At 47.1% G+C, this 24,789-nt stretch overlaps 2 protein-coding genes across 7 annotated transcripts in view; one reads left to right on the top strand and one right to left on the bottom strand.

The window, feature by feature from the left end:
• The window catches only part of Elp3 (elongator acetyltransferase complex subunit 3), a 56,230-nt gene extending 48,134 nt beyond the window's left edge, over positions 1-8,096 (bottom strand). Inside the window, exons 1-5 of the mRNA XM_070016746.1 lie at positions 8,012-8,096; positions 6,258-6,357; positions 4,978-5,116; positions 1,579-1,649; positions 814-877 (exon numbers count right to left, since the gene is read on the bottom strand). Coding sequence (XP_069872847.1) covers positions 814-877; positions 1,579-1,649; positions 4,978-5,116; positions 6,258-6,357; positions 8,012-8,030 — 393 coding nt within the window. The 5' untranslated portion in view covers positions 8,031-8,096. The remainder of the gene's footprint in view (positions 1-813; positions 878-1,578; positions 1,650-4,977; positions 5,117-6,257; positions 6,358-8,011) is intronic.
• A 100-nt stretch (positions 8,097-8,196) lies between these two features.
• Positions 8,197-24,789, top strand: part of Nuggc (nuclear GTPase, germinal center associated) — a 42,242-nt gene continuing 25,649 nt past the window's right edge. For 3 of the 6 annotated variants that reach the window (XM_070016744.1, XM_070016739.1, XM_070016745.1), the window contains exons 1-7: positions 17,158-17,210; positions 17,949-18,032; positions 20,634-20,738; positions 21,288-21,396; positions 22,603-22,825; positions 23,271-23,501; positions 24,467-24,676. In XM_070016744.1, the coding sequence (XP_069872845.1) occupies positions 17,195-17,210; positions 17,949-18,032; positions 20,634-20,738; positions 21,288-21,396; positions 22,603-22,825; positions 23,271-23,501; positions 24,467-24,676 (978 nt within the window). In that variant the 5' untranslated portion in view covers positions 17,158-17,194. Of the gene's footprint in view, positions 8,280-13,317; positions 13,436-17,157; positions 17,211-17,948; positions 18,033-20,633; positions 20,739-21,287; positions 21,397-22,602; positions 22,826-23,270; positions 23,502-24,466; positions 24,677-24,789 lie in introns of those variants that run through there. The other 3 variants (XM_070016740.1, XM_070016741.1, XM_070016742.1) reach the window with 3 other exon arrangements.

The following is a 24,789-nucleotide window of genomic DNA, read 5'->3' as shown; positions in this document are numbered from 1 at the left end:
TGTTTGCACTCTTGGGTCTACTCTAGTCCTTTCTTTCTCTACATGGTCATCAGAATGGCCTTTTAAAAGGCCTTTAAAAATCGGTTGTATGATTTCCCTGCTTCAAGCCATAAAGGCTTCTCCTGACACCTGTAGTAAATAAAGACTCGTACCGTCATCCACTATTCTCTAGGCTGCATCCCCTTGCCCCCCCCCCCCAATCTTTCCCACCGTGGCCCTTTCTTCTAGCTGTACTTTCTGCTAGGAATCAGCCTTCCTGACATACTTGTCCACAAGGACTCAGCTCCACTGCCACCTCCCCTAGGGAATCCCTGGCCATCACCGTCTCTCAGTAGCCCCAGCTATTATCACCCTACTCACGCTCACCTCCCTGCCTAGCAACTGTTACTCGGGGATGTTTTCTTGTTTGTTCCTTCATGCCTAACTTCTACTGTCAGACATCCATTTTACGAGAGCAGGGCTTCAGCACACATGGGGGGGGGCGGGGAGGGACAGCGAAAGCTGCTGCTCACTAACAGTGAGTCTCTGTGGCAGCTGTGCAGCCCCGCAGAACTCCGTTTCCTCAACTATCCAACTAGGACCATCCATGCACCAACCACACTAAGGTTTTGGGTTGTGAAGCAAGTAGGATGGTAGTGGAGATATGATAATATTAAGCACTTACATCAGTATTTCTCCAGCAGATAGAACAATATATGCTACTAGAAGACACAGAGCTTTTACAATCAAGAAGAAAGGTAAAAGCTAGTATTTGTAAAACTGCACAATGGAAAACTATGATGAAAAACTTCAGGACAGCTCAAATGACTTTACCTCATATCCAGTGTAAGACTGGGTTGAATATTCAAAATCAGAATCAGGTCCACCAGGGCAATAGCTGCCAATGCAAGGAACAAAGAGAGAGATCAGACACACCTTCTCCACAAAACCCTGACGGCAAGCAAGCTCCATTTTCAAATCCCAGTGGAACAGTCTAATGTTATAGATAATGTATTCTCTACCAGCTGGTAAACAAGTATACAAAGGAAAACTATTGCAGTCATTTTCAATATGCTGTACTTACTGTGATTTAGAGGCTTGTGCTTTTAGGGCAAGTAACAGGAATCAGGGTTTCCTGCTGACACTGACGCAGGGCATTCCTGGTAACCAGAGTCAAGCAATCCTCCCTTCTACGTAATTCTCCCACCTAGAGTTAAGCATCTCCTTCGGCTAATCCCAAGTATCTCAATTTGCTATTAAAAGAAATATTTTTTATTTTGATAGTTTTCTGATCAAAATTTACTTGAAATCTTTGGCACTGGAATTTAGGAAGTTCTCATTTCCATGTTTCATTTATTCCATTAACAGGATGACTATACATATCTATATCTATGCATTTAAAAAAATACTGCAATAAATTAAAATCTTTGTATGTTTCATTTTAAAAGAACTGTAAAATCTTATCAATGGTTACCTGTTTCTAAGAACTATAAATCTACTTAAAGTTTTAAATTATTACCAGCATGTACGGGACAAGGTATTAGGGAGTTTACTAGTTTAATTAAAATACACACAACATATCAAAATCATCATACGTACACACATATATTTCCTGTAAAACTGATATGTGGACACCTGTGTGGTTTGCACATCACAGCTACAACAGCAATCTGTAAAAAAAAATTAATTTTAAAAAGTAACCAGTGCAGCACAAATGGACTCCAAAGGTGTTGGTAATGCTATACTTCCTAAGATGGATACAAGGATGATCTCTTTTTAATAGCAATCATCTTTAAAATGTACATGAATTATTATTTATAAATTATGTGCAAAATAAGGAATTAAATTTTAAAACCACAATGATTTTTATTTTCTCTCCAAGAAAAAGATTATGTAATTTCACAAAATTATATCCAAACCTAACCTCATAACAGATTCCTCATGGACACATTAAATCTCAACATTTACAGCAGGAATACAAAGCTAGGGATACATGGATCCAGAGTCCCTGTAAAAAGATCTCAAGGGTCCAGCAGAGCCAAGGTGGAGGAGCATAGTAGCTTGAGAGATACAAGACCAGCTACCTCTGACACAGGCAGTCAGATGAGCAAAATTAAAGTGAATGCAAGTGGGTTTCTTACGGCAGAGGGAGGTATGAATGCAGGGAGGGAGAAATTCAAAATGAAGTCTATGGCTGGATGAAACTAAAGGTTATTTTTACAAATATTAAGCTTGGCATACCCATAAACACAGATATAAATATGTCATGCCAAAGTATGCACAAATATGTATGCAGATTCTCAGTCCTACTTCTGTGACACTCATTCCTGGCAAAAATGTACAACCTGAATCTAATTATGAGGAAACATTTGATTAATCCACATTGAGGGACATGCTAGAAAATAGCGTGAAATCTTCAAAGGTGTTAAGTAATGAAGTCAAGGAAAGACAGAAGATGAAGAGACATGACAGCTAAATGCAAGTGATCCTGCTGCTCCTTCAAGCTGGACCTCCTACACTGCTGGAGTAATGTTCCACACACACGTACATGGGTAAAACAGCACTGGTACATCTATACAATGGAATATTTCCAGTAATGAAAAGGAATGAAAGGATGTGGAGGAACTTTAAAAGTTCATATTGCTAAGTGAAAGAAGTCTATCTATAATGTCAATCTAAAAAACCATAGATCCTGTATGATTCCAAGTATATGACATTCTGAGAAAGCCAAAAAATAGAGACAGGAGTAGATATTTGTTAGAGAAGTTAGATTTAGACACTGGGAAGGATGGATAAGTTATTTTAAGCAGTGAAACTAGTTTGTATGGTACCATAATGAAAGATAAATGACACTATGCATTTGGTAAAACCCATAAATGAACAACAAAGAATTAACACTAATGCAAATTATAGCCTTTAGTTAGTAATAACAGGGCGATATGGTTCAGTTGCTGTAGCAAATGTATTGAACCAAAATGAGATACTAAAGCCAGAGAAACTGAGGGTAGGAGAAGAGGAAGCATATTGGGATTATGCACTTTTGGCTCACTGTTCTGTAACCGTGAAACTGCTCTATGAAGAATCCACAATGCACCATGAGAGGGAGGCAAGAATAAACCACGGTGGTGAGAAGGGCCACACACGGGGAGTAACGTGTGGCTCTGTGATTTCTGCTACTACTGAAGATGGATTTGGTACAAGCCAGATATTCCTTCCAGCAAGGGAGAGATGGCACACTTCACACACCATTGCGAGGATGGTAGTGCTAATAGACAGAAAAGGTGAAGGAGCAAGCTGGGTTGTGACACTGGAGATTGGAAGGCAGTCCACCTGGCAGTCTGGCATGAGTCTGAACCACAGAGGCAGGTCGGAGTTTTGGTCGGCAGATGGCTGCACTTGAATCATCTCATAATGACATCACGAGGAAAGCACTTGTGATGCTTATGACAGTAGCCCAGGATCATAGGAAAGTATAGTCCTCAAAGGACAGGAATGACCAGACAGATGGAAACTCAACTTGGAGAGGGTGGCAGCAGAAAGCCAGGTGTGTGGGTAATGCTCAAAGGTTGTGCAAACTCTCTTCCACGGTGGTAATCCTGAACTTGGTGCTAAAACCTGGGAGTTTAAGACTTGGCTAACCAACTAACTCACTTGGACCTTTAAGACCTGAATATAGGGCATATTACTCAAGTATGTGGGAGTAAAAGCTAATGAGTTCTCTTTGGGGAGTGTGGTGCCCAACTATTCTTAATAAACCAAACCAAAATGCTTAAGCACAAAGAATAGGGCACTAGGCTTCATGGTCCACTGTATGTAGAAACTGTGGGGTTTATTTATCTAAAAATGTCATAGAATCCAGAAGACAGGAACAACACGGCTGCCTCAAGTACAACAATGTCTTCATCCAAACCAGACTGAATGTGCTAGATCATATCAGGCACACAGAAGTCAGTTCTGGGGACTACATTTCACGAGGGTGCTAATCCTGCCGATTTACCCACATTCAGCCTTTTTCTCCTATAGACTCCAATAAAGATCCTTAATGCTTTACCTGGAGAATGGACCAAGGATTTCCAAACTGTTTTCTTTTTGTTGTCAAATGATCCTGTATACTAGATCTAGGCAAATGTTTTGGAAATCTACCATGTTCATATCACTCAGAAACCTTGTATGGTTTCCTACTATGTTTTTCTTTGCCAGAAATTTAAGACTTTTTACAAGCTGATCCCAAACTAATGACCCATTGATTTTCATATGGACTCTCCAGAGGCTGAGGCAAGAACATGAATTCCAGGCCAAATGGACCCTGGATCCTGTGAGTCTGGTGTTCTTGCCCACATGCACTACAGACTTTATGTCACTACTACCTCTGTGCCTCAGGCCCCTGCCCTTACTCCCATCTTTTGAGCCTACTCTTGTCCCCTGAGCATCCTTTACAGGCAAAGCAAGCACTGTGTTTTCTCTTGTTCCTGGATGCTCACTGTTATGTAAAATGCCACACAACTTCTTTGAATCATTAATTACCCCTTTCTTTGGTCCCAGTCATGGGACTTGAACTCAGGGCCTGGGAGCTGTCCCTGAGCTTTTTTGCTCAGGATTGCACTTTATCAGAGTTAAGAATCTCATGGACTTTCCTGCCCAGGCTAACTTCAATCCTTAGATCTCGGCCTTATGAGTAGCTAGGATTACAGGCGTGAGCCACCAGCCCCCAACTTCATGAATTACCTTTTGAAGTACTTTTTATAAATACCAACTATTTAAAAATCTATCGGCTCATGAAGGCCAGTAATATTGATCAGATGGTGATCATCACCAAGCCCTAGACATCACCACATTATCTACCTACTTTAAATACAACCAGTTGGTCTCCTTTCTCTGCCTCGTAGCCCTCTACACACATCTCCACTCCAGCACAGAACACAGTGGACAGACTTTTGGAGTCTGCCTCCCCCTTGCACCTCACTACCTGTAGCAATATTTCAATAACTGAATACTCACTCCACTGGCAGTCCTGATGGGTTTGGCCTTTAACTTGGGAACCAAGACTTTCCGATACTGAGGGGGGACTGCGGCAATGATATCCACCAGGCGGGGCTGCGCTGACAGGCCATATTTGGCTGCTGTCTTGGTTTTCACCCTGAAAGTAAAGCATCCAGCATTAGCAAGACCGTATTTCAAGCACGAGCTTCTAAAACAGCATCTATCACTCCTGTCTCTCCTCTAGGGACAAAAGTGGATTTAAGATCTCTGAATACTGAGGAAATAGAATAAGTAGATTTGTTAGTGACTCGCTCTTTACCTCAAGTACCAGAAACAAACACCAAAGGTCTATGGAAGGGCCCAGGATGAGGACACAAGGTAGGTTACTTCAATATGATGCTGTGGTCTCTGTCCAAAGGATGACTCTGACTCTACTTTTTTTCTGCTGCACCACTGACACTGGGATACTGTCTAGTGCTCTTCAGGATGTTTAGGATACCCTTGGTCTTTATCTGGTAGCATTCTTTGTCCTGTTCTATTGCACAGTTAAAAATGTCTTTAGATCTTTCTCCTGAGAAGAAAAATCACCTTGGTCAAAAATCACTTTCTTAGCAAAAATACTATACATACACACTCACACAAAAACAAAAGAACAGCAAACACACATTTTAAAACAAAAGAACAGCATATATACATTTAAAAGCAACTTCTTCATCTGACCCTTCCTGATTATAAGTCTATTCTTAACCCTCAGAAGTAACTTTCATTCTGGTTGCAATAGTGTCTTGCTATGTAGCCAAGGCTGGCCTGAACTAAGGATCCTGTGTCAGTTATATATGTGCGTGTTATAGGTGTGTGCAACAGATGCCTAGCTAATTCCTTTGGTTTTTCCAATTTCATCAGCTTTTCTTTGTGTCTGCTAGCCAAACTATAACTGTCATTCTGTCTTAAAATTAATCTAGAAATACCTGTGGGCTGCTTGTATCAGTCTCAACACATGTTAACTGGGTACTTAGCACCTAAGTCCTTGGTCTGCCAGCTCCTCTCATGTCCTGCATTATGATCAAACACATCCACATACCATACCAACCAATAATGAAGGTTTCTAAAATACAGCAAAGACCAATGCTTGTAGGAAAAGAGGGTGGGGATAACATAGACAACAGGACCAGAGGAAGAGAAGGCTCAGAAGGCAGGACAGGCTCTGAAAACATCGGGAGCCAGAAGACTGTGCTGCAGTGCTGGTTAGTAGGAGCCACCTAAGAGCAAGGCTGTGCTCCTTCTATAGACCCACTTACTTATTCAGGTCAATGTCTTTCCCCTGTTCATGGGCTTCAATCAGTTGTTTAATAACATCTCCGATGGTCAGCATCATCAGCTCAGCAGGGCTGAGGTCGCCTACAAAGATTAGTCGGCAACAGTCAATGTCACATTATTCAGTAAGGCTTTACATTTTTACTTTAGTTAAATCCTCCCCAACACAGTCTCTGTTATTCACAACCCGACCGTATCTTCCGTGTCCTTCACTTGGCTTTATGGGTGTGTAAAAGCAGAAGCTCAGCCGGGCGCCGGCGGCTCGCGCCGGTCCTCCTAGCTACTCAAGGAGGCTGAGATCTGAGGATCGCGGTTCAAAGCCAGCCCGGGCAGGCAGGGTCCGTGCGACCCTCCTCTCCCGTGAAACCTTCAAACGCTGGAAGCTTCTGGGTGAATATTGAAAACTGGGCTCCGTGAGGGTGAGACACGCGCGGCCGAGCTGCTCCGGGCCAGCCCGGGGGGTAAGAACCGGGGCGGGTCCGCTCAGCCCGCCGCAGGCGCCCGGCGCCCGGCCTGGCGGACTCCCCGGGGCGGACTCCCCGGGGCGGACTCCCCGGGGCGGACTCACCGGCCTGGCGGACTCCCCGGCCTCGCGGACTCCCCGGCCTCGCGGACTCCCCGGCCTGGCGGACTCCCCGGCCTGGCGGACTCCCCGGCCTCGCGGACTCCCCGGCCTCACGGACTCCCCGGCCTCGCGGACTCCCCGGCCTCGCGGACTCCCCGGCCTGGCGGACTCCCCAGGGCGGACTCCCCGGCCTCGCGGGCTCCCCGGGGCGGACTCCCCGGCCTGGCGGACTCCCCGGCCTGGAGGACTCCCCGGCCTCGCGGACTCCCCGGCCTCGCGGACTCCCCGGCCTCGCGGACTCCCCGGCCTGGCGGACTCCCCGGCCTCGCGGACTCCCCGGCCTCACGGACTCCCCGGCCTCGCGGACTCCCCGGCCTCGCGGACTCCCCGGCCTCACGGACTCCCCGGCCTCGCGGACTCCCCGGGGCGGACTCCCCGGCCTCGCGGACTCCCCGGCCTAGCGGACTCCCCGGCCTGGCGGACTCCCCGGCCTGGAGGACTCCCCGGCCTCGCGGACTCCCCGGCCTCGCGGACTCCCCGGCCTCGCGGACTCCCCGGCCTGGCGGACTCCCCGGCCTCGCGGACTCCCCGGCCTCACGGACTCCCCGGCCTCGCGGACTCCCCGGCCTCGCGGACTCCCCGGCCTCGCGGACTCCCCGGGGCGGACTCCCCGGCCTCGCGGACTCCCCGGCCTAGCGGACTCCCCGGCCTCGCGGACTCCCCGGCCTCGCGGACTCCCCGGCCTGGCGGACTCCCCGGCCTCGCGGACTCCCCGGCCTCACGGACTCCCCGGCCTCGCGGACTCCCCGGGGCGGACTCCCCGGCCTCGCGGACTCCCCGGCCTAGCGGACTCCCCGGCCTCGCGGACTCCCCGGCCTCGCGGACTCCCCGGCCTAGCGGACTCCCCGGGGCGGACTCCCCGGCCTCGCGGACTCCCCGGCCTCGCGGCTCCCCGGCCTCGCGGACTCCCCGGCCTAGCGGACTCCCCGGGGCGCACGCCGCGGGCGGAGCCGCTCGGACCAGGAACGGGGGGCGGGGGAGGCCCGACCGGGGCCCGACCCCGGGGCTCCCGCGCGAGCGCTGGGCTCGGTCTCTGAGCACCGGAGCCCCACGGCCTGCTCCCCCAGTCTCCCCCCCGCCCCGTCTCCCCCCCGCCCCGTCGCCCGTCCGCACCTTTGCGTTTCTGCCTCATCGCCGCTCCGCCGCTGCACAGGCGACCACGAAATCGGACGCAGACCGCGGAGAAAGTTGACGGCCGTAAAGCAACCCCGGATTGTCGTAAAAGCACGCCCACCGTACCGTAAAGCTCATCCCGGAAGTCGGCGCTCGAAGCCCCGCCCCGCCCCTCCCACCCGGACTCGGCACAGCCGCCGTCCTGTCCGGCTGCGAAGGAAGCAGGGTGTGCGGAATGGCGAGGAACCGAAAGCTCGACCCGGACAGTGTAAGTGATGGGGCTACGTCTTCCCGGAGAGACCGCTCGAGGAAGGCTGAGGGAGAGCGTGGGGGCGGGACAGGCGGAATGCGTCACTTCCGGTGGTGGTGACAGACTCATCCTGGGGACGAAGATCGGAGACCTGGCCCGAGCTGAATCTGGAACGGAGCCGGGGCCGCGGCCGGGGTCGGGGTCAGAGGTCGGGGTCGGGGTCAGAGGTCACCGTCGTCTCAGCCCCGCAGCTGATCCCCAGGGTAGCCGTCGTGGAGAATAACGGTTTCCCTCCCAAATAAACATTCACACAGAGTTCGCCGAGTTGGGAACCCGGACATGGCTACTTGTTCTGGAACCTTCCCTGATCTCCCTTGTTTACGACCTTGTTTATTTACTTGCGGGTTGAGGCCTCTTCGCATTCTTTCTGCAGTCAGGTGTCACTTTATTGCCGTGACGCTTCGCTTCCATTCCTGAAGCCTCGAGTGCGCTCTTCCCGCCAGCGTGGCGGGCGCTGCCGCACGCACTTGGCCAGGGCGTGTGAGCTCTCTGTCCTGATGGCCATGCCATTGCCAGTGAACATAGTTATCTTCCCTGGAAAACATGTTGAGATAGGGCCAGCCCTGCTTGTTCCGTTGTTTTTCATTCTCTTCAGGGGACACTCAGTCTTGTCTCTGATTGCGATCCCAAAAGTCTATAGCTTTAAATATCATCTCTGTTCCTAGGTTTAGAGTTCAACCCCGGCTTCTCCCCTATTTGACATCTTGTTAGATTTAGGTGTCAAATAGGCACCCCAAACTTACCATGTCTACAACAGAAATCTGTTTTTTCCTCCAAATCTAGTCTTTCCACACTTTCCTATATTGAATGATACCATTATGCATCTCATCACTTAGAAACCGGAGGGTGCTACAATTGCGATTTGCAATTGAAATGCGACATTTAAACTAATTTTTGATATGCCAATAATTAAAGAGAGGGCATTCAAGCAGAGCAACAGTGACAAGGTCTTAGGTTAAGGAGATTCCTGGTTTATTTAAGAAGGGAGGCCAGCATCAATAAGACAAAGCCTGTTAAAGGTCAGAGAAGTAATGGGGTAGTAGTGGAACTCATGTAAAAATGTTGTGCATTTAACCTTGGGCTTTTATCTAAGTAAGATCATGAGCTGTTGGCCTTTTAGCAGAGGAATTGTATGACTTACAACTATGTCTGTTTGCTGGGCTGTGGAGCGGTCGAAAGAAGCAGGGTGCTCACTGTGATGGCTATTACCATAGCCTTGCTAGTAATTCCACTGATACACGTTAGAATTATTTGGAGAGCAGTGAGAAAAAAAAAAAAGTCCTAGGGCCTAGTCTATGTCCATCCTTACTAAATCAGAGGGCAAGGGCTAGAAGCCAGCCATTAGCATGTTTTTCAAATCCTTAGCTGTTTCCTCTATACAGCCAAGTTTTGGGAATCACCAAATAGGCCACGAGATTATTATGTCTCAAATCAGGGTTGTAAACAGTGTTTAAAATCTGAATTGATTCCCCCACGGTATAACCCCTGTTATCACTGTATTTGATGTTGGTAAAATTTAGGGAGGGGAAGGGAAAAAACAAATTGTTTAAATAGGGATACAAGTTGACCCATTGCAACAATAAGATGTACAAGATGCTATGTCAAAAAAAAACTTTACAATTTAGGTGGGGGGGCATGGGTGGAGGGGGGGCAAGTGTAGTTGTGGAGATGGGAGAGAAGGGATGGTAGGGGGAAAACAAAGGAGGAGGCAACAATGCTTGATAAGAAACATACTCATTACCTTGCTCATGTAACTGTCACCTCTCCTCTGTACAGTATTTTCACAATAAAAAACTTATTTTAAAAATCTGAATTGATTTTGATAATTTCAACAAGACTTCCATCAGATGTGGGATATGGGAGAAAGACATCAACGATCCAGAGCGAGACCAAAAGTTTTGGGGACTGGAGGAATGTGGTTATCATTCATTGAAACAAGGAAGATGATTTGTGAAGTGGGGGTGGAGGTGAGCAGGGATCTGTTTGAGATGCCCAGTAAGTGGTAAGACAATTCTTGATAACCAGTCAAGAGTTAATTGCTATGGGTGAAATTAAACACCCAAGGTGAGAGTCCAAAGGCTAGGCCTTGGGGTATTCAATCATTAACCTTTGAAGATGAGAGAAGACTAGGAGGAACTGGAGAAGCTGTATCAAAGGCTGTGGGAAGCAAACTGGAAGAGTCTGGATACCTAGAGGCCAAGTGAGGAAAGTATGTGATTGGAGCCAGGTACTGATAATTACTAGAGAAAAACGATGGTGGAATAGCCCAGGATCATTGGGCATTCCTAACCACAACCTGAGGCAGTGAAACAGAACATACAAAGACAGATATGGGGGAGACCAGGGTCCCAAGGCTCACTGGCACATGGGCCCTGAGTTCCCACAAGCAAATGGGAGGTTGCCATGAATACATGCAAAAAGGAGAGCATCTATCTTAAAATTACAATCAGAGCCAAAAACTTTGTGAGAGACATTGGTTCCCTTATTCGTTGAGACAAGAGACTGCAGCCCACGGACATCCACCTTATCTAGCCTTCAAGGTCACCAGCCCCAAGGAAGGGGGATGGCCTTACTGTCCCGTCTCTTCACCTTCTCCAGGGCTGTCTGTTTTAACCCTTCCATGGCCAGCTCTCAGTGCTGACAAGACAGTGCTCCAACCTCTCAAATATTTTCCAGGTTTCACAGCTCAGCTTCAGAGTTCCCTACAATTGAGGACTGAGACAAGAACAATTTTGGGGAGTGGTAAGGGAGACAGCCTGACTGGAAGTGGGTTTATGATTGATTAAGAGAAGATTGAGACTGCATTCCAACAACTCTCACTGAGATCACAGTGTGTGTCCATGAACAGGAGTTTGTGTGTGGATGCAGATAATCTAGTGGAAGGTGAAAAGTTGAGAGGCGCATTCTCCTCTTAAGTCATGGGACACGGTGTAGAGGAGAGGAGATTAGCGTTGATGTGTGCATGGATGACACAGCTAGTAGGAGAACCAGTGACAATAAGGAGAGATGGCAGAGCTGCAGAACTTTGAATTGTGTCAGTGTTTTTAGCAAATTCAGTGGAAATTTATTCTGGAAGAGTGACCAAACTATCAGGCCAAGTAGATCTGTTAGGTGTTCAGGAACACGTTTCAAGGACTGCTATGAAGAACCCAAGCAGCCTTGAAACTCCCAAAACCGGAGGAGGAATCAATGTGGTGTAGGGACAGGGATTAACCGGATCCCACCCATCAAACACAGGAACAGGGTCTCCAGCACAGGGCTCCATTTCAAGAGAACACACCAAACAAACTAGAAACAATCAGAGCTTGGCACCAACAAGAAGATCCAAGCGTCTACAAGAGGGGAAGAATACCAAAAACTAATTTTAGTAACCAAGTGGTTTACTAGAGTTGCTTTCAATTAACAATATAATTAACTGTTGCAGCAAAGAAATATCCAGCAGAGGGCGCCAGAGGTACATGGGATAAGAATATAAGGGGTAATTTTTGCGGAGAGAGATAAGATCCAGCACTATTATTATCACTATCATTTTCGGTGTCTTGAACTTTATATTGGCTTTTTTTAAAAGGAGTTTGAATTCAGGGACTCCTTCATGCTTGGTAGGCAGACTTTCTACTCCCAGACCAAGCCTCCAGCCTATTTTTTTTTTGCACTGGCTATTTTTGAGATAAGGTCTCCCACCTGGAATGTGTATGGACTGCAATCTGCCCATTTTAGGTTTCCTGTTGTACCCAGGCTCCCATACACGATGGTGCTAGCTCTGTTAAGAAGGGGTCTTTTCATTTGAGCATCCATATTGGTTGCTACACTATTCACAATAGCCAACTTGTGGAAACAGCCCAGATGCCCTACAATAGATGAGTGAATCAAAAAAATGTGGAACCTATACACAATGGAATTTTACACACACATTAGAAAGAGTACAATTAAGTCATTTGCAGGAAAATGGATGGGCCTTGAACAAATCATATTAAGTGAAGTAAGCAAAGCTTAGACAAACAATGCATGTTTTCTCTCATGCAGAAGCTAGATCTAAAACACCAGGACACAATAAATTATACAGGTCTCTGGGCATACACACAGTGAGACCAAAAGTGGATACTCGTAGGAGAAGAACAGAAAGGCCCAGTGCCTATGTGTGTCTAATCATACAAAAGAGCATGTATCAAAATGAACTCCAGGAAATGAAAACAAGAGTTTTTTTCTTTTTGCTGTTTTTTTTTTGTCCCTTTTTGTTCTGTTTGTTCCTTTATATGTCTTTGGGAGTTGAAGGGGAGGGACAAAGGGCAAACAAAGGCAGCAACAGTACTTACTGGACACTAGGTTGAAAATGAACTATACAAATTGTGGGTATAGAGGGGAGGGAAACACTGGGAGAGAGCAAAAGAAGGGGTGACATTGCCCAAAAAGAAAAGTACTCTTTACCTGACTTACATAGCTGCAAACCACTATACATCACCTTTATAAGAACAATAACACATTTAAAAGCAGGGGTCTTTTGAACTTTTCTATCCAGGATGACTTTGAACTGTAATCCTCTCACATTCAGCCCCCCAAGTAGCTAGGATTATAGGAATGAGCCACCAGTGCCAGGCTAAATTTCTTTAAAAATAGATTTGCCTTGTCATGGATTTCCAGGTGGTAGGTTAGTCTACATCACCATCTCCTGTCTTCCATTTCGCTCAGCCATGTCTCACTTCAGGAAGTTTGAGAAACAGCACTTTATCTTTCTTAAAGGTGGGGCATTTTTCTGACCTGTTCAGGTAGCCATATCTAACTAGATAGAGTTCACCGAGTGTGCTGCCATCTGATGAGAAAAGAAAAGACACTATGGTCCGGCTGCTCGCAGCAAGAGATCAGAAAGAAGCATGATCTCCAGTCATGCACAGTTCAAGTGCAAGGAGAAAATAGCCTGTCTCGGTATCTGAGGAGAGGATGTGGTGATTGCTGGGGATGACAAGTGAGTTTCACTTCTGGTCCAACCACTGAAGTTGAAAACCCCTCACGTTTTCAGCTCCACGCCTTGTACCAAGGCAGAGAAGCCGCTGTCCTTCTTTGTGGACTCCTGGAACCGAAGCAGGAAAAACATTTTCTTTTCTTTTTATTGACACCTGGTAAGCTTCTATTATGTAATTTAGATTGTAATTTGTGTTTGATACTTCGTTTGAAAATAGACTTCTGAGAAAGGTTTTAGGTTGAAGAAAAGACTTGTGAAATTCATTCAGAGTAAACTCATACAATTCGCCCATTTCCCTTTTGCATTAGGGTGGTACATTTCGTTGTAAGAAATAATCCAATTAAGGGTGCATGATTATTAGCTGAAGTGTAAGCTTTATTCAGGGTTCTTCGTTTGTTTCTCACAGATTTCTATTCTAGGATCTCAGACAGGATGCCAAGTTATCTGTAGTTCTGGTGTCTGCAAGTTGTTTGTAACATCTTCGTGACTCACCTTGCTTTTGCTGATCTTGACAATTTGGAGGGTACTGGTCAAGCGTGTGTAGGATTCCTTCTACTGGCTTTTGCCAGGTGTTTTCTCATGATTAGACTGGAGTTATGATGCGTTGAGGCTGTCTACCTTCACCACGATTTATGATGGGTTCGACCTTGGTCTCTTGGTTGAGGTAGCACTTGGCAAATAACTTTGGTTTTTGTCTGTTTTTTTTTTATTGTAAATATACTGTACAGAGGGGTTACAGTTACATGAGTAAGGTAATGAATCCATTGTTACCCCCTCCTTTGTTGTCCCTACTATCCCTGTCTGTTTTAGTTTGTTTGAGACAATGTCTTGTCGTGTAGCCAATGCTGGCTTAGAACTCCTGATGCCCCTTCCTTAGTCTCCCAAGTGCTGAGATTCCAGGCTGTGTCACCATGCCTGGCCTCCGTCTAATTCTTTTTTTCTCCTTAAGTTTCATCCTGAACTCCCTGGGAGAAGTCCTATAAAGGCACACTTAAGAATGAAGAGTCATGTTCCCCCTCCTCAAAGGCAGACAATCTTTCTAAGTCCATGGACTTCTGCCTGGGTGGGTGTCGTGGATGCTCCCAGTGTAATTTCTCCATGGCTGCAGCTATACCACATCCAAGCCCAGATTGCTACGTGTCAGTACTTTTGTTGGCCATTGTATACAGTTGGTTTAGTCAGTACATGAACTTTACTCTGACCCTGAAGGAAACCCAAACCACTACCCACATTCTAGAATTCAGTGAACACGTCTTCTCTGACCCTAAGGTACTTTTATTTTTGCTGTTGTTTCTGTTATGCAGGGTGGGGTTTGGCTAGTGCTTTTACCACTTGGGCCATGCCACAGCCCTTTTCCTTTTGCTGTTTTTCCTCTCATTTAAGGCTCCTCGTGGATGACAGGGAAGGACTACTGCACCCCGTCTTTTACTGATTGAGATGATATCTCATGAATTTTTTGCCTAGCCTGGCCTCAAACCATAATCTTCCTGATCTCTGCCTCTTGAGGAGCTAGGATTACAAGTATGAGCACCATGCCCAGCCATTCTTGCTTTTTTAAAGAGTTTTAATTGTTATTATAAAGGTGATATACAGAGGGGTTACAGGTAAAAAGTACATTTAAAGACAGGTAAGGAGTAAGTCAGGTAAAGAGTGTGTTTCTTCTTGGGCCATGTCCCCCTTCCCATGCTCTCTCCCAATTTTTCTCTCCCATCCTTATCTAATTAATTTATATAATGTGTTTTCTACATAGTGTCCAGTGAGTATCGTTGCTGCATTTGTTCACTCCCAAAGACATAAAACAGAACAAAAAAGGAAGAAAACAAAAACAGCTAAAAAGAAAAAAAAAAATGCAGGGTGCTGGTGGACACGTCTGTCATCCTAGCTACTCAGGAGGCTGAGATCTGAGGATTGCAGTCAAAACCAGCCCTGATAGGAAAGTCCATGAGACTCTTATTTCCAATAAGCCATTCAGAAAACTGGAAGTGATGCTGTGGCTCAAGTGGTAGAGCCCAACCTTGAGCTGAAGAGCTGAGGGACAGTGCCCAGGCCCAGAGTTCAAGCCCCATCACCAACCAAAAAAAAAGAAAAAAATAGAAAAAAGAAAAAAACTCTTGTTACCATTTCCTGGAGTTCATTTGGATAAATATTATTTTGTATGACCAGATGCACATAGGCATGACATCTCTGTGTTCCTCTCCTCAGAGTGTCCTCCTTTGGTCTCCCTGGTGTGAATGCCTAGAAACCTGTATAATTTATTATGTTCCAGTAGCTTCCATGCGAGAATGCATGCATCATCTGTCTCTGAGCTTTTCTTATTTCATTTAACATGATTTGTTCTAGGTCCATCCATTTCCCTGCAAATGTCCACCTATTCTAAATACTTTTAAAATGAGCTTTGATCCACAGCCTTCGTAGTCTGTGTCTGCGTGGTGTTCATGCTTATTAATTTGGTCAATCAGTTATTTTGGGATTCATCTGGTCCATTGTTCTTCCTGGAATTTGAATCCTAGAGCATAAGTTATCCTGAAGGTGCACAGACATTTGTCCCTTGGTAGGCTACTTGTTTGCTTTTGACTCCACTGTTCACTGATGATAGAATGCCCACATTTCATGTGACAATGGCTTGTTGAGCTAGTATCTTCAGAAGACAGAGCTCTGTGTTAATTCCTTATTCTGCATCTAAAGTCATTACCATGCATTACTGCATGCTTTCCGAGACATCGCTCTACCTACCTCATTCTCTCCTCACCTAGGTTTTGATGTGGTTTGGCATTGCCAACTGAGCATTTCAAGCAAGGAAGTGTTCATGGGATTTAGTGCTCTCATTGACTACCGACTTCCCTGATGAGCGTGTCAGGTAGCATCATGGGGTCTTGGGATTCAGCTGGTCCATGTTGTTAGGAGATGGCACTAACAGTATATCCAAACTTCTCTAGTGGCAGAAAACATGTTTCAAGAAAGCGTGTCCCATTTTGGAGCAAGTTGTTAGAGAATTTATTCCAAGAATCCCACTGAATGCCTGAAATGACAGGGTTTGTTTTTGTTTTTTTTGTTTTGGTGCCATATCGGGGCTTGAACTCAGGGCCTGGGCACTGTCTCTTAGCTTTTTTTGCTCAAGGCTGGTACTTTATCATTTGAGTACACAGCTCCATTTCTGGTGTTTTGGAGATCAGAGTCTCACGCACTTTCCTCTGTCTTTGAATCAGATCTCAGCCTCCTGAGTAGCTAGGATTATAGGATGAGCCACCGATGCCTGACTTGAAATGACAGTTACGTACCCTTCATCTATTCTGCTCAATTTATAAGGTTTAGTTGATAAATTAGGCACAGTAAGATGTTAACAGCAACAACGGGTGATAAAATATAGAACCATAGGGGGTGTGGGTTGGGCTGAGCATGAACTACAGGAGAGAAGCACACCACCCGTGTTCCCGTCACCTTCAACCAACACCTCCTGGCACAGATACCATTCTGTCCATTCAAATCTGCAAACCAAACTAAGAATGAGAGACCGTTTAACTGCCACGTTGTGATTTGATTTGGGGTTCGTGTGCCAGCGAATCATGGTCTTCTTCACCTGGAGTCAGTGAAGGCTGACAGGGCAGGAGGGTTTTGCATATATGAGACGGGCCAGCGACTCTCTGTTTGAAATGCATGGTTGAAGACACCCAACAGAAACAACAGATAGAGAGCGCGGACACTGGGGGCTCCCCACTGGTGTCCCCCACATTCTCCTGTGTGCGGGGCGGGGGTAAGGAAGCTCTGGGGTTGTGAGGGCCTGGCTCCATCTCCATGCCATGTCCTGCTTGCCAGTGGCCTGGCTTCCTTTGGACGTGTCCCTCCTCCCCACACTCGGCAGATGCTCCGTGATTCGTGGCGGCAAATAGCTCTAGTCCAGTGCCCTGTTGAAGTGGAGATGGGGTGTGAGGAAGGTGAGAGAACATAGTTACTGCACCCTTCCCTCCCTGTGCAGTGACCAGCAATGGAACTCCAACCCTGGGGAGAGAACTTGCTGGGGCTAAATAGCCCTGGCACAGGCTTCAGGTCTCATCTGACCGGAGGGCACCAACAGGCTCTACATGTATATAACATTCACAGCTCTGCTCACCAGAGCTACCCTCATTTCAGAATGGGTTATCTTTAAGACCTCAGACCAATCAGATTAAACTTCCATAAATAAAATATTAACTATTGTATTAAATATTAAATATGAATGAACCAGGGCCCAGGTCCAGAGTCCAAGCCCCATGACCGACAAAAAGAAAAAAAAAAGAACCAGTGTTCACATCTTGATCTTCATCACATTTAAGTCAACAAGTAGTCCATGGGGTATTGGGAGGGACTCAATGCTAAGTGAGAATGAGCTGGGCATGGTCGCACACCTTTGGGATCCGAGCTACTGGGGAGGTCTAGGTCTAGGTCTAGATCTTGAGTTCTAGGCCAGCCCAAGGAAAGAGTCACAGACCCTACCTCAGAAGCAAAATGGCTGGGACCACAGCTCAAGTGGTGAAAGCAACATTCCGAGCACATCCGAAGCCCTGGGTTCTACCTCCACTCTGTGCTTTGTAAAAGGAGATGGAGATCTAGTAGGGGAAACAAAGCACCCGTTTTTGCTTTTTGTATTTTTAACGTACGCCGCTTTGCCTCTTGTGCTTTGCATGTCTCTTCAGGCTGGTTGCAGTGGGTAAGAGCAGGGGTTCACGAAGAGGAACTGGCAGAGATGGAGGTGTTAGTGGATCTGGAGCAATCTTCAGGTAACATCCTTGCAGTGGCCTTCCCTGGTTGGGAGAAACAGTACTGGTGACTATTACCTGATCAACAGGCAGAGACTGCAACCATCCTCATCATCCCTGGCTGTTTCTTCATGTCCAGACTCAGTAGTAAACATGGTACCTATTTCAACAACTAACCAGTATTTTCACACAATCAGACGAGCCATTTGACAAAGAGTACTGCGGGGTGTCTTGCCTTTGCTCTGGGTTCTAGAAAATCAATGTGGGCTCTCTGAAGTCCGTGTTGATTAGGTAAGTTCCTTGGGATGGTGTCAGGTGTCTTTCCTTAGAAAGGGACACCTGGTCCTATGGAGCATCTCCACGGAGGGTGAGTCTGCTGAGAATCAAGGTGGGTGACCTTCCTCCCTGGTTGGCAAAGAAAGGGCCTTTCCTAGGAAGATGGCAGAGGCTTTTCCCCAGGTGTGGAGAAGCAGAGCACAGCACATCCCTAGTGTTTTGTGTGTTGATGAAAAGCTTCTTCATCTTCTTGGTAGAGGGGAGGAGTGTTCCAGGTCACAGAGTTTAGGGCCAGTACCCGGTCATGGCTGGACACACAAACAAAAAGAACTGTGACTTCAAGGTCCCCGGGGCTGTGTTTATTGCCGAGAAATGGGACCCTTTACTTGGTAGACAGTGATTTCTCTAAGCAAGGGACTGAATCAGCCTTGAAGCTGCATCCTTGGTCGGGCTGTTGGGGCTCAGTGTTCAAAAGTGACACCTAGTGGCAGCAAGAAGCAACAGAAGCTGTCGACTGTTTTTGTCCTGTCTGGACCAGCCCTTCTGCTCTTCATAGGATGATTAGTGGACAACACTGAGAAAGGCAAATGGAGACCTGAACAGTTAAAGAGAATAGTAAAGGTTATGATATACATTCAGGCAAACACATTCTGAGTGCAATATACCTATAGGTGTTAAGTCTCCTTTCCGAGTAGTTTTTCATTTTGGCAACTGAGGAGAGAGTTTTAAACTCTGCTGCACTACCTGTATTCCTACTTTTTAGTTTGGTTTATTGTATTAATTGATAATTCTTACAAGGCTGAAACATGTGCCCTGTATTTCTGTGTTTTTCCTTAGTTGTTGTTTTTAGATTTGGCTTAAAGATTATGCAAACATGGTTTACAGAAGATCCCAAGTGACAAAGTAGACATCCTTTTACATTCTTTCCAGGGACGAGTCCCAGGTTCTGAAATCCGTTCTGGAACACGATCAGAATGCTCAGCATGTAGCTGGCCCAAGTGCCTGAGTAGCATGCTCTTTTTTTCTCTGCCTCTTCCTCTCCAGCTCCAGCCACGGAGCCAGAAACCATTTGCTCTTTAGTTCCAACACAGACCTGTCTGTCAGCCAGGGCAGATTCTTCCAGCTGAGCTTCGGTCCTTTCCTGAGATAGAAGGGTTTTAAATGCCTGTCCTCTCGACCATCACTGTGTGTGCAGGAGGGAGCAGGACATGCTTTGTCACCTAGGTGGCTCTGCCTTAGGATCCCCGCGGGGGTGGGAACTGACCTTAGACCACAGCCGAATCTTGGCTGGAAGAAACAAGATTGAGCAGACAGGAAGACCCCCATCTGGAGCTCAGGGGCAGAGCCTGGCCCTTCTGCTCAGCTCCACTCTGAGCCCAAGTGACTCTGTCTCTCTGGCTCCTCAAGGAAGATGACCTCCATTTTAGAGCCTCAAGTCCTCTTCATATGAGCCTAGGGTATTATGGCTCGTAGAGCTTGATTCTTCAGTCCCACCCCAAAGCCATTTCCTAAGGCACAAACCAGCCCTAGGAACACAGGGCCCTAGGTCAGGACCATTTAACAACCTTCACCCTAAGGACCATACTGCAGTTCCTTTACAGCCAGGTGAACCTCAGCGAGGGGTGGTGGCTAACACTCATCCAAAACACAGCGTTGGAGCCATCCCTTTCACTCCCTCACCAAAGGAAAGCATTTAAGTGATTGAATGACTGCAGAACTATGAACACCTCCATCTCATGGCTTCTGATTCTTGCCAGTGTAAGGGAGAAGCTGCTAACATCTAGGCAGAGAAGAAGAGAAAGTCCCTCACTTCATCTTTGAAAGGCATCCATCCTATCAGATACCCTCCAAAACTTTGATAATTGTTCTATGTCTATCAGGGATCTCGTGCTATAGATGAAGCAGCTGTGGCTTCAGAGGAGAAGTTATTTGGCCCAATGACATGGCTCATTTTCCCCTCTGTCCCGCTGTGTGTTCCGTTCTTCATCTGAGAAAGCCCGTCTTTTCTCCACACTTACCACTGTGCTTGGATTTTTCTGCCCACAGTCAGTTGATTTCCCGACACTTGGTATTTGGTGAAAAAAAAAAAGCCATCTTGGCTTCCAAGGACTTGCAAATACAGACTTTCATCTGAGGGTGAAATGTAGGTTGGACTCTACATTTTGGAACCAAATGCATAGAGCGGCTGCAAAACTGGGACGAGCCCATGGGGCCATTTTCCAAATGAATTTCTGGGCAGATGAGGCTACAGGGTCCTCTAGGCCCTTGGAGTTTGTGTACTAACAGTTGCGAGGCAAAGAAACTGTCCCCCACTTATCATTTTATACGACCTCTGTGCATCTCTAGTTGATGACGACCTATGTAAAGAACCAATGAAGAAAAGACGTCGATCAGATCGAGACCAGCGCCTGCGGGCCTTTCCCACCATGGAGCAGAGCGCCCTAAAGGAATGTAAGTACGAGACCAAGGCAGTGATCGCTTCCCTGTGGCTCTGTCATCCACAAATCTGGCTGAAATGCCCAGAGGAGACACTTCACATCAGAAGCTGGACGGAAGCATCTCCAGCGGGACCCGTTCCCCCAAGTCTCTGCAGACATAGGCCACTGATCTCCAGGCTGCTCTCAGTGGGAAGAGTGGGCGAGTGGTGAGCAAAGCAGCCTCTTTTGAAGCAGAACAAGGGCTGTGCAGACGATTGCTGTGGTGCTCTCGTGGGCCCTGATGTCTTTGCATTTTGTTCTTTCTATGGCCACAGAAGGGAGACCTTCAAAGGGGCACAGCCCGTGGCTCTGTAAGATGACCTCTGTTCTGAGGCGGCGTGGGGCAGGCTGGCTCCTGGATGTGGTCAGAACGGACACTGCAGTCTCTGAGCAGCGCTCATCTCCAAGCCCCCCTCCATTCTTTGTTCCTTTCTTGGCACCACTCAGCGCACCCCTCCTTTGCTTACATAGCACTCGATCCCTGCCGGGTACATCGCAGGTAACACAGTTCTGTGGATTCCAGATGAAAAATTGGAGTCACGGACCCGAAGGGTTTTGAGTAACGCGTACCAGAAACTGATTCAGTCTGTCTTCCTGGACGACAGCATCCCTAATGGAGTCAAGTATCTCATGTGAGTCTGAATGCCCAACGCCAGCGACCCGCCGTGGGTGATTGTGGGTACCCAGTGTCTGTGCCCCCCAAGCCCCTGCCAAGAGAAGGAGTTTGCAATGGGAAAGTAAGCAAGGACGGCAGAGAAGCCTCATAGAGGAGCCATTATTGTGATCACTGGATGTCCTTACAGACATCCAGGATTCTGGTGGTGGCAGTGGTGTGTGTGTGTGTGTGTGTGTGTGTGTGTGTGTGTGTGTGTGTGTGTGTGTGTGTGTGTGTGTGTGTGTGTGTGTGTGTGTGTGTGTGTGTGTGTGTGTGTGTGTGTGTGTGTGTGTGTGTGTGTGTGTGTGTGTGTGTGTGCGCTGGGATGAAACCCAGGGCTTCCTGCTTAGGAGGCAGTCCGTCTGCAACTGAGTTACATACCCGCCCATCAGCTTTTTCATGTTTTCAACACCCTTATAAAATAGGTGCTATTACATCAATCTTATCTTACTGAAATTGAGCCTCAGGGAAGCTAAGACACGGAACAAAGTCACACAGTAGTGGAAGTGAAAAAGAGCTTCAAATCTGACCTAGGTTTTGCAACTCTTCAGTCCCCCCCCCCTTTTTTTGCCAGTCTTGGGACTTGAACTCAAGGCCTCAGTGCTGTCCTTCAGTCTCTTTGTGTTCAAGGCTAGTGCTCTACCCCTTGAGCCACAGCACCTCGTCTGGCTTTTTGTAAGTAGTTTATTGGAGCTAATAGTCTCACGGAGTTTCCTGCCCAGGCTGGCTTTGAACAGAGATCCTTAGATCTCAGGCTCCTGAGTAGCTAGGATGACAGGCGTGAGCCACTGGCGCCCGGCCAGCCCCTAACTTTTTATGCCAAGCCAATTTGAAAGGATTGCGCTAAGGCCCTAGCTGCTTCTTCACAGCAGCCTCTTGGTGGCCGCTTGTGCTACTCTACCTCTGCAGAAGTTTTTATTTAGGAACAGAAATGTTCATTTTCTATAGAACACAAACAAGGATGCTTCTAAAGAATTATCTTTACCAAGTAGGTGAGCATAGTCTCCTTTGCTTTCCGGGCCAACTCTGTGTGGCTAAAGGGGTCCGGATGCCCTCTTGACAAAGCAGAGAGTAGAGACTTGAAGGGGTGAAGCAACTTGCCCAAGACTCGAATTCAGAACCTTTACATCCCATTCTCACATTCGTCCTTCCTCACTTAATGTTCATTTAAAACTTGATACAGAAACAGGCTCCTTGCCTTGATTGAAAAACCGTCATTGGACCCGATTTACATTGGGTTATTGGGAAGTACTGGGGCTGGAAAGAGCTCCCTGATCAACGCCATCATCCAGAAAGCCATGTTTCTACCAGTGTCTGGAGAAAGCATTTGCACTTCTTGTATTGTGCAAGTGAGTTCAGGATGCTGTGAGCAGTATGAGGCCAAAATCCACCTCCTGTCTGACCAGGTAAGTCCCTCCCTCCCTCCCTCCCTACCTCCTTCCCTCCCTCCCTCCCTCCCTCCCTCCCCCCTTTCTTCCTTCCTTCCTTCCTTCCTTCCTTCCTTCCTTCCTTCCTTCCTTCCTTCCTTCCTTTGTCCCTCCCACCTTCCCTTCTTTCCCTCTCTCTTCCTTCCCTTCTTCCCTCCCTTCAATCTTCCCCTCTTTTTCTCTTCCTTCTCTCTCATTCTTCTTTTCTTCCTTTGATTTTGTCCCCTTCTCACTGTCTCTCAGAGATCACTGTATTCCTTCTAAATGCAGCTCATGCCTTTGACAAATGGAAGGGAAATACTACAGAATGAGAATGTTCCGGAGAGTAAGAGGAGAATGGGTCTGGGTCCTGTGGCCTCCTCCTTTCTTTAATGTTTTCTCCATCTGTGTCCTGTGGGATGTGGCCCTTTCTTTGCTTTGGCAGGAGTGGAAGGAGGAACTGAAGAACTTGACTCAATTGCTGCACATGGCCGAGGACGCCGATGGAGAGGAGGAAGAGTCCTGGGACAGGGAGGAGGCGGTGGAGGAAGCCGTCTGGAAGCTGCAGGTGGTCTATGGAGCTGGGGCGGAAGGCCGGGAGTATGAGGACTTGCTGAGGGTGAGGCCCCAGGTGAAGATTCCCCCCTCGAGAGTCATCCTCCTCCAGGCGCAAGAGGTAGCTTCGGTTTCTCTCTGATTTCCGGTTATGGGTCTTAAGTATATGGTTGCATGAATTTAGAAGACTTACCCAAGGTTTAATATTTTTGTTAAAAATAATTGATACCCAAATCAAAATTACCTATGACCCAAATCACCCACCCTTCATTATTTAAGGCCATGAAGTGGGCTTTTGGGTGTCTGAATGGAGGGGCGTCTTTTATTGTACACAGAAAGGGCTTTTGCAGGTAGCTGAGGATTCATTAAGGTGGCATTTTGCATGAAAGTGATAACATTGAGAACATGTGAATGCTAATCAACTGGGTTTTCTTCATTTGCTCTTATCTGAGGACACCCTGGACCATGGCTCTCCTGTGTTTCACTGAGAATGCCACTAGCCCCAACTTCTTCTGTCGAGATGAAGTCATGTGGACTTTTCGGCCCAGGCTGGCCTCAAACCACGATTCTCCCAGTCTCAGCCTCCTAAGTAGTATTAACATGTGTGCATCCCAGATATATTTAAGCAGGAACAGGAGGCCAAGAGCTCTTTCCTGACATGCTTGCTGTGGTCAAAATGTCCTGGAAAAGCCTATATATTGAGATAGTGTTTTGTTGATGGAAGATACATTTTTAAAGATCTGTTTCCAAATGGAGAAATAGGGTTACTATGACACGATTGATGTTCTGTAGATTGTTGCTTTCTGGCAGCTAACACCGTTGGTCTTCGCCGGGAGGGAGGGATCCATTCTCCTCACAGTTTAGAAATTTGCATAGTAACTACCATTATTTTACAATTTTTCTAAGAAAATTCATTATCCAGATATGCTATAACTTCCCCCGAAGTCAGCTTCCAGCCGACTTGGGTTTCTTCCTCTGAAAGTGAAGGAGATTTATCTTCCAGATCCTTCTTGGCTCTTGAGGGCTAGGCTCTTGTAGAGAAGATCCTGGTACCTTCCATGAGCCAGCTCTGTCCCTCCTCCTCAGGCAGGAGAGCTGTCAATCAAGCTGGACCCCTACATTCGGGCTCAGAAGAGAGACCAGCGTGCACAATCAGCGGAGACACAGATCTGGCCCCTGATCAAGCACGTGGAAGTGACTCTTCCCAGATCTGCCCTGATTCCGGAAGGGGTGGTGCTGGTGGACATTCCCGGCACAGGCGACTTCAACTGCAAACGGGACGAGATGTGGAAAAAGGTGATGCTTTTCCCCGGGCTTCGTTCCCTCTGCCCACCACGACGCCATCCTTTCTAGGAAGCAAACAGTGCTCTGCTCTCAAGGGATTTTATGGGTCCACGGAAACTTCTGTT

The sequence above is a fragment of the Dipodomys merriami genome, unplaced genomic scaffold (assembly GCF_024711535.1).
Source record: "Dipodomys merriami isolate MVZ:Mamm:240054 unplaced genomic scaffold, mDipMer1.0.p SCAF_12, whole genome shotgun sequence".
Taxonomy (NCBI): domain Eukaryota; kingdom Metazoa; phylum Chordata; class Mammalia; order Rodentia; family Heteromyidae; genus Dipodomys; species Dipodomys merriami.
This window is presented reverse-complemented; position numbering and strand designations above follow the sequence as displayed.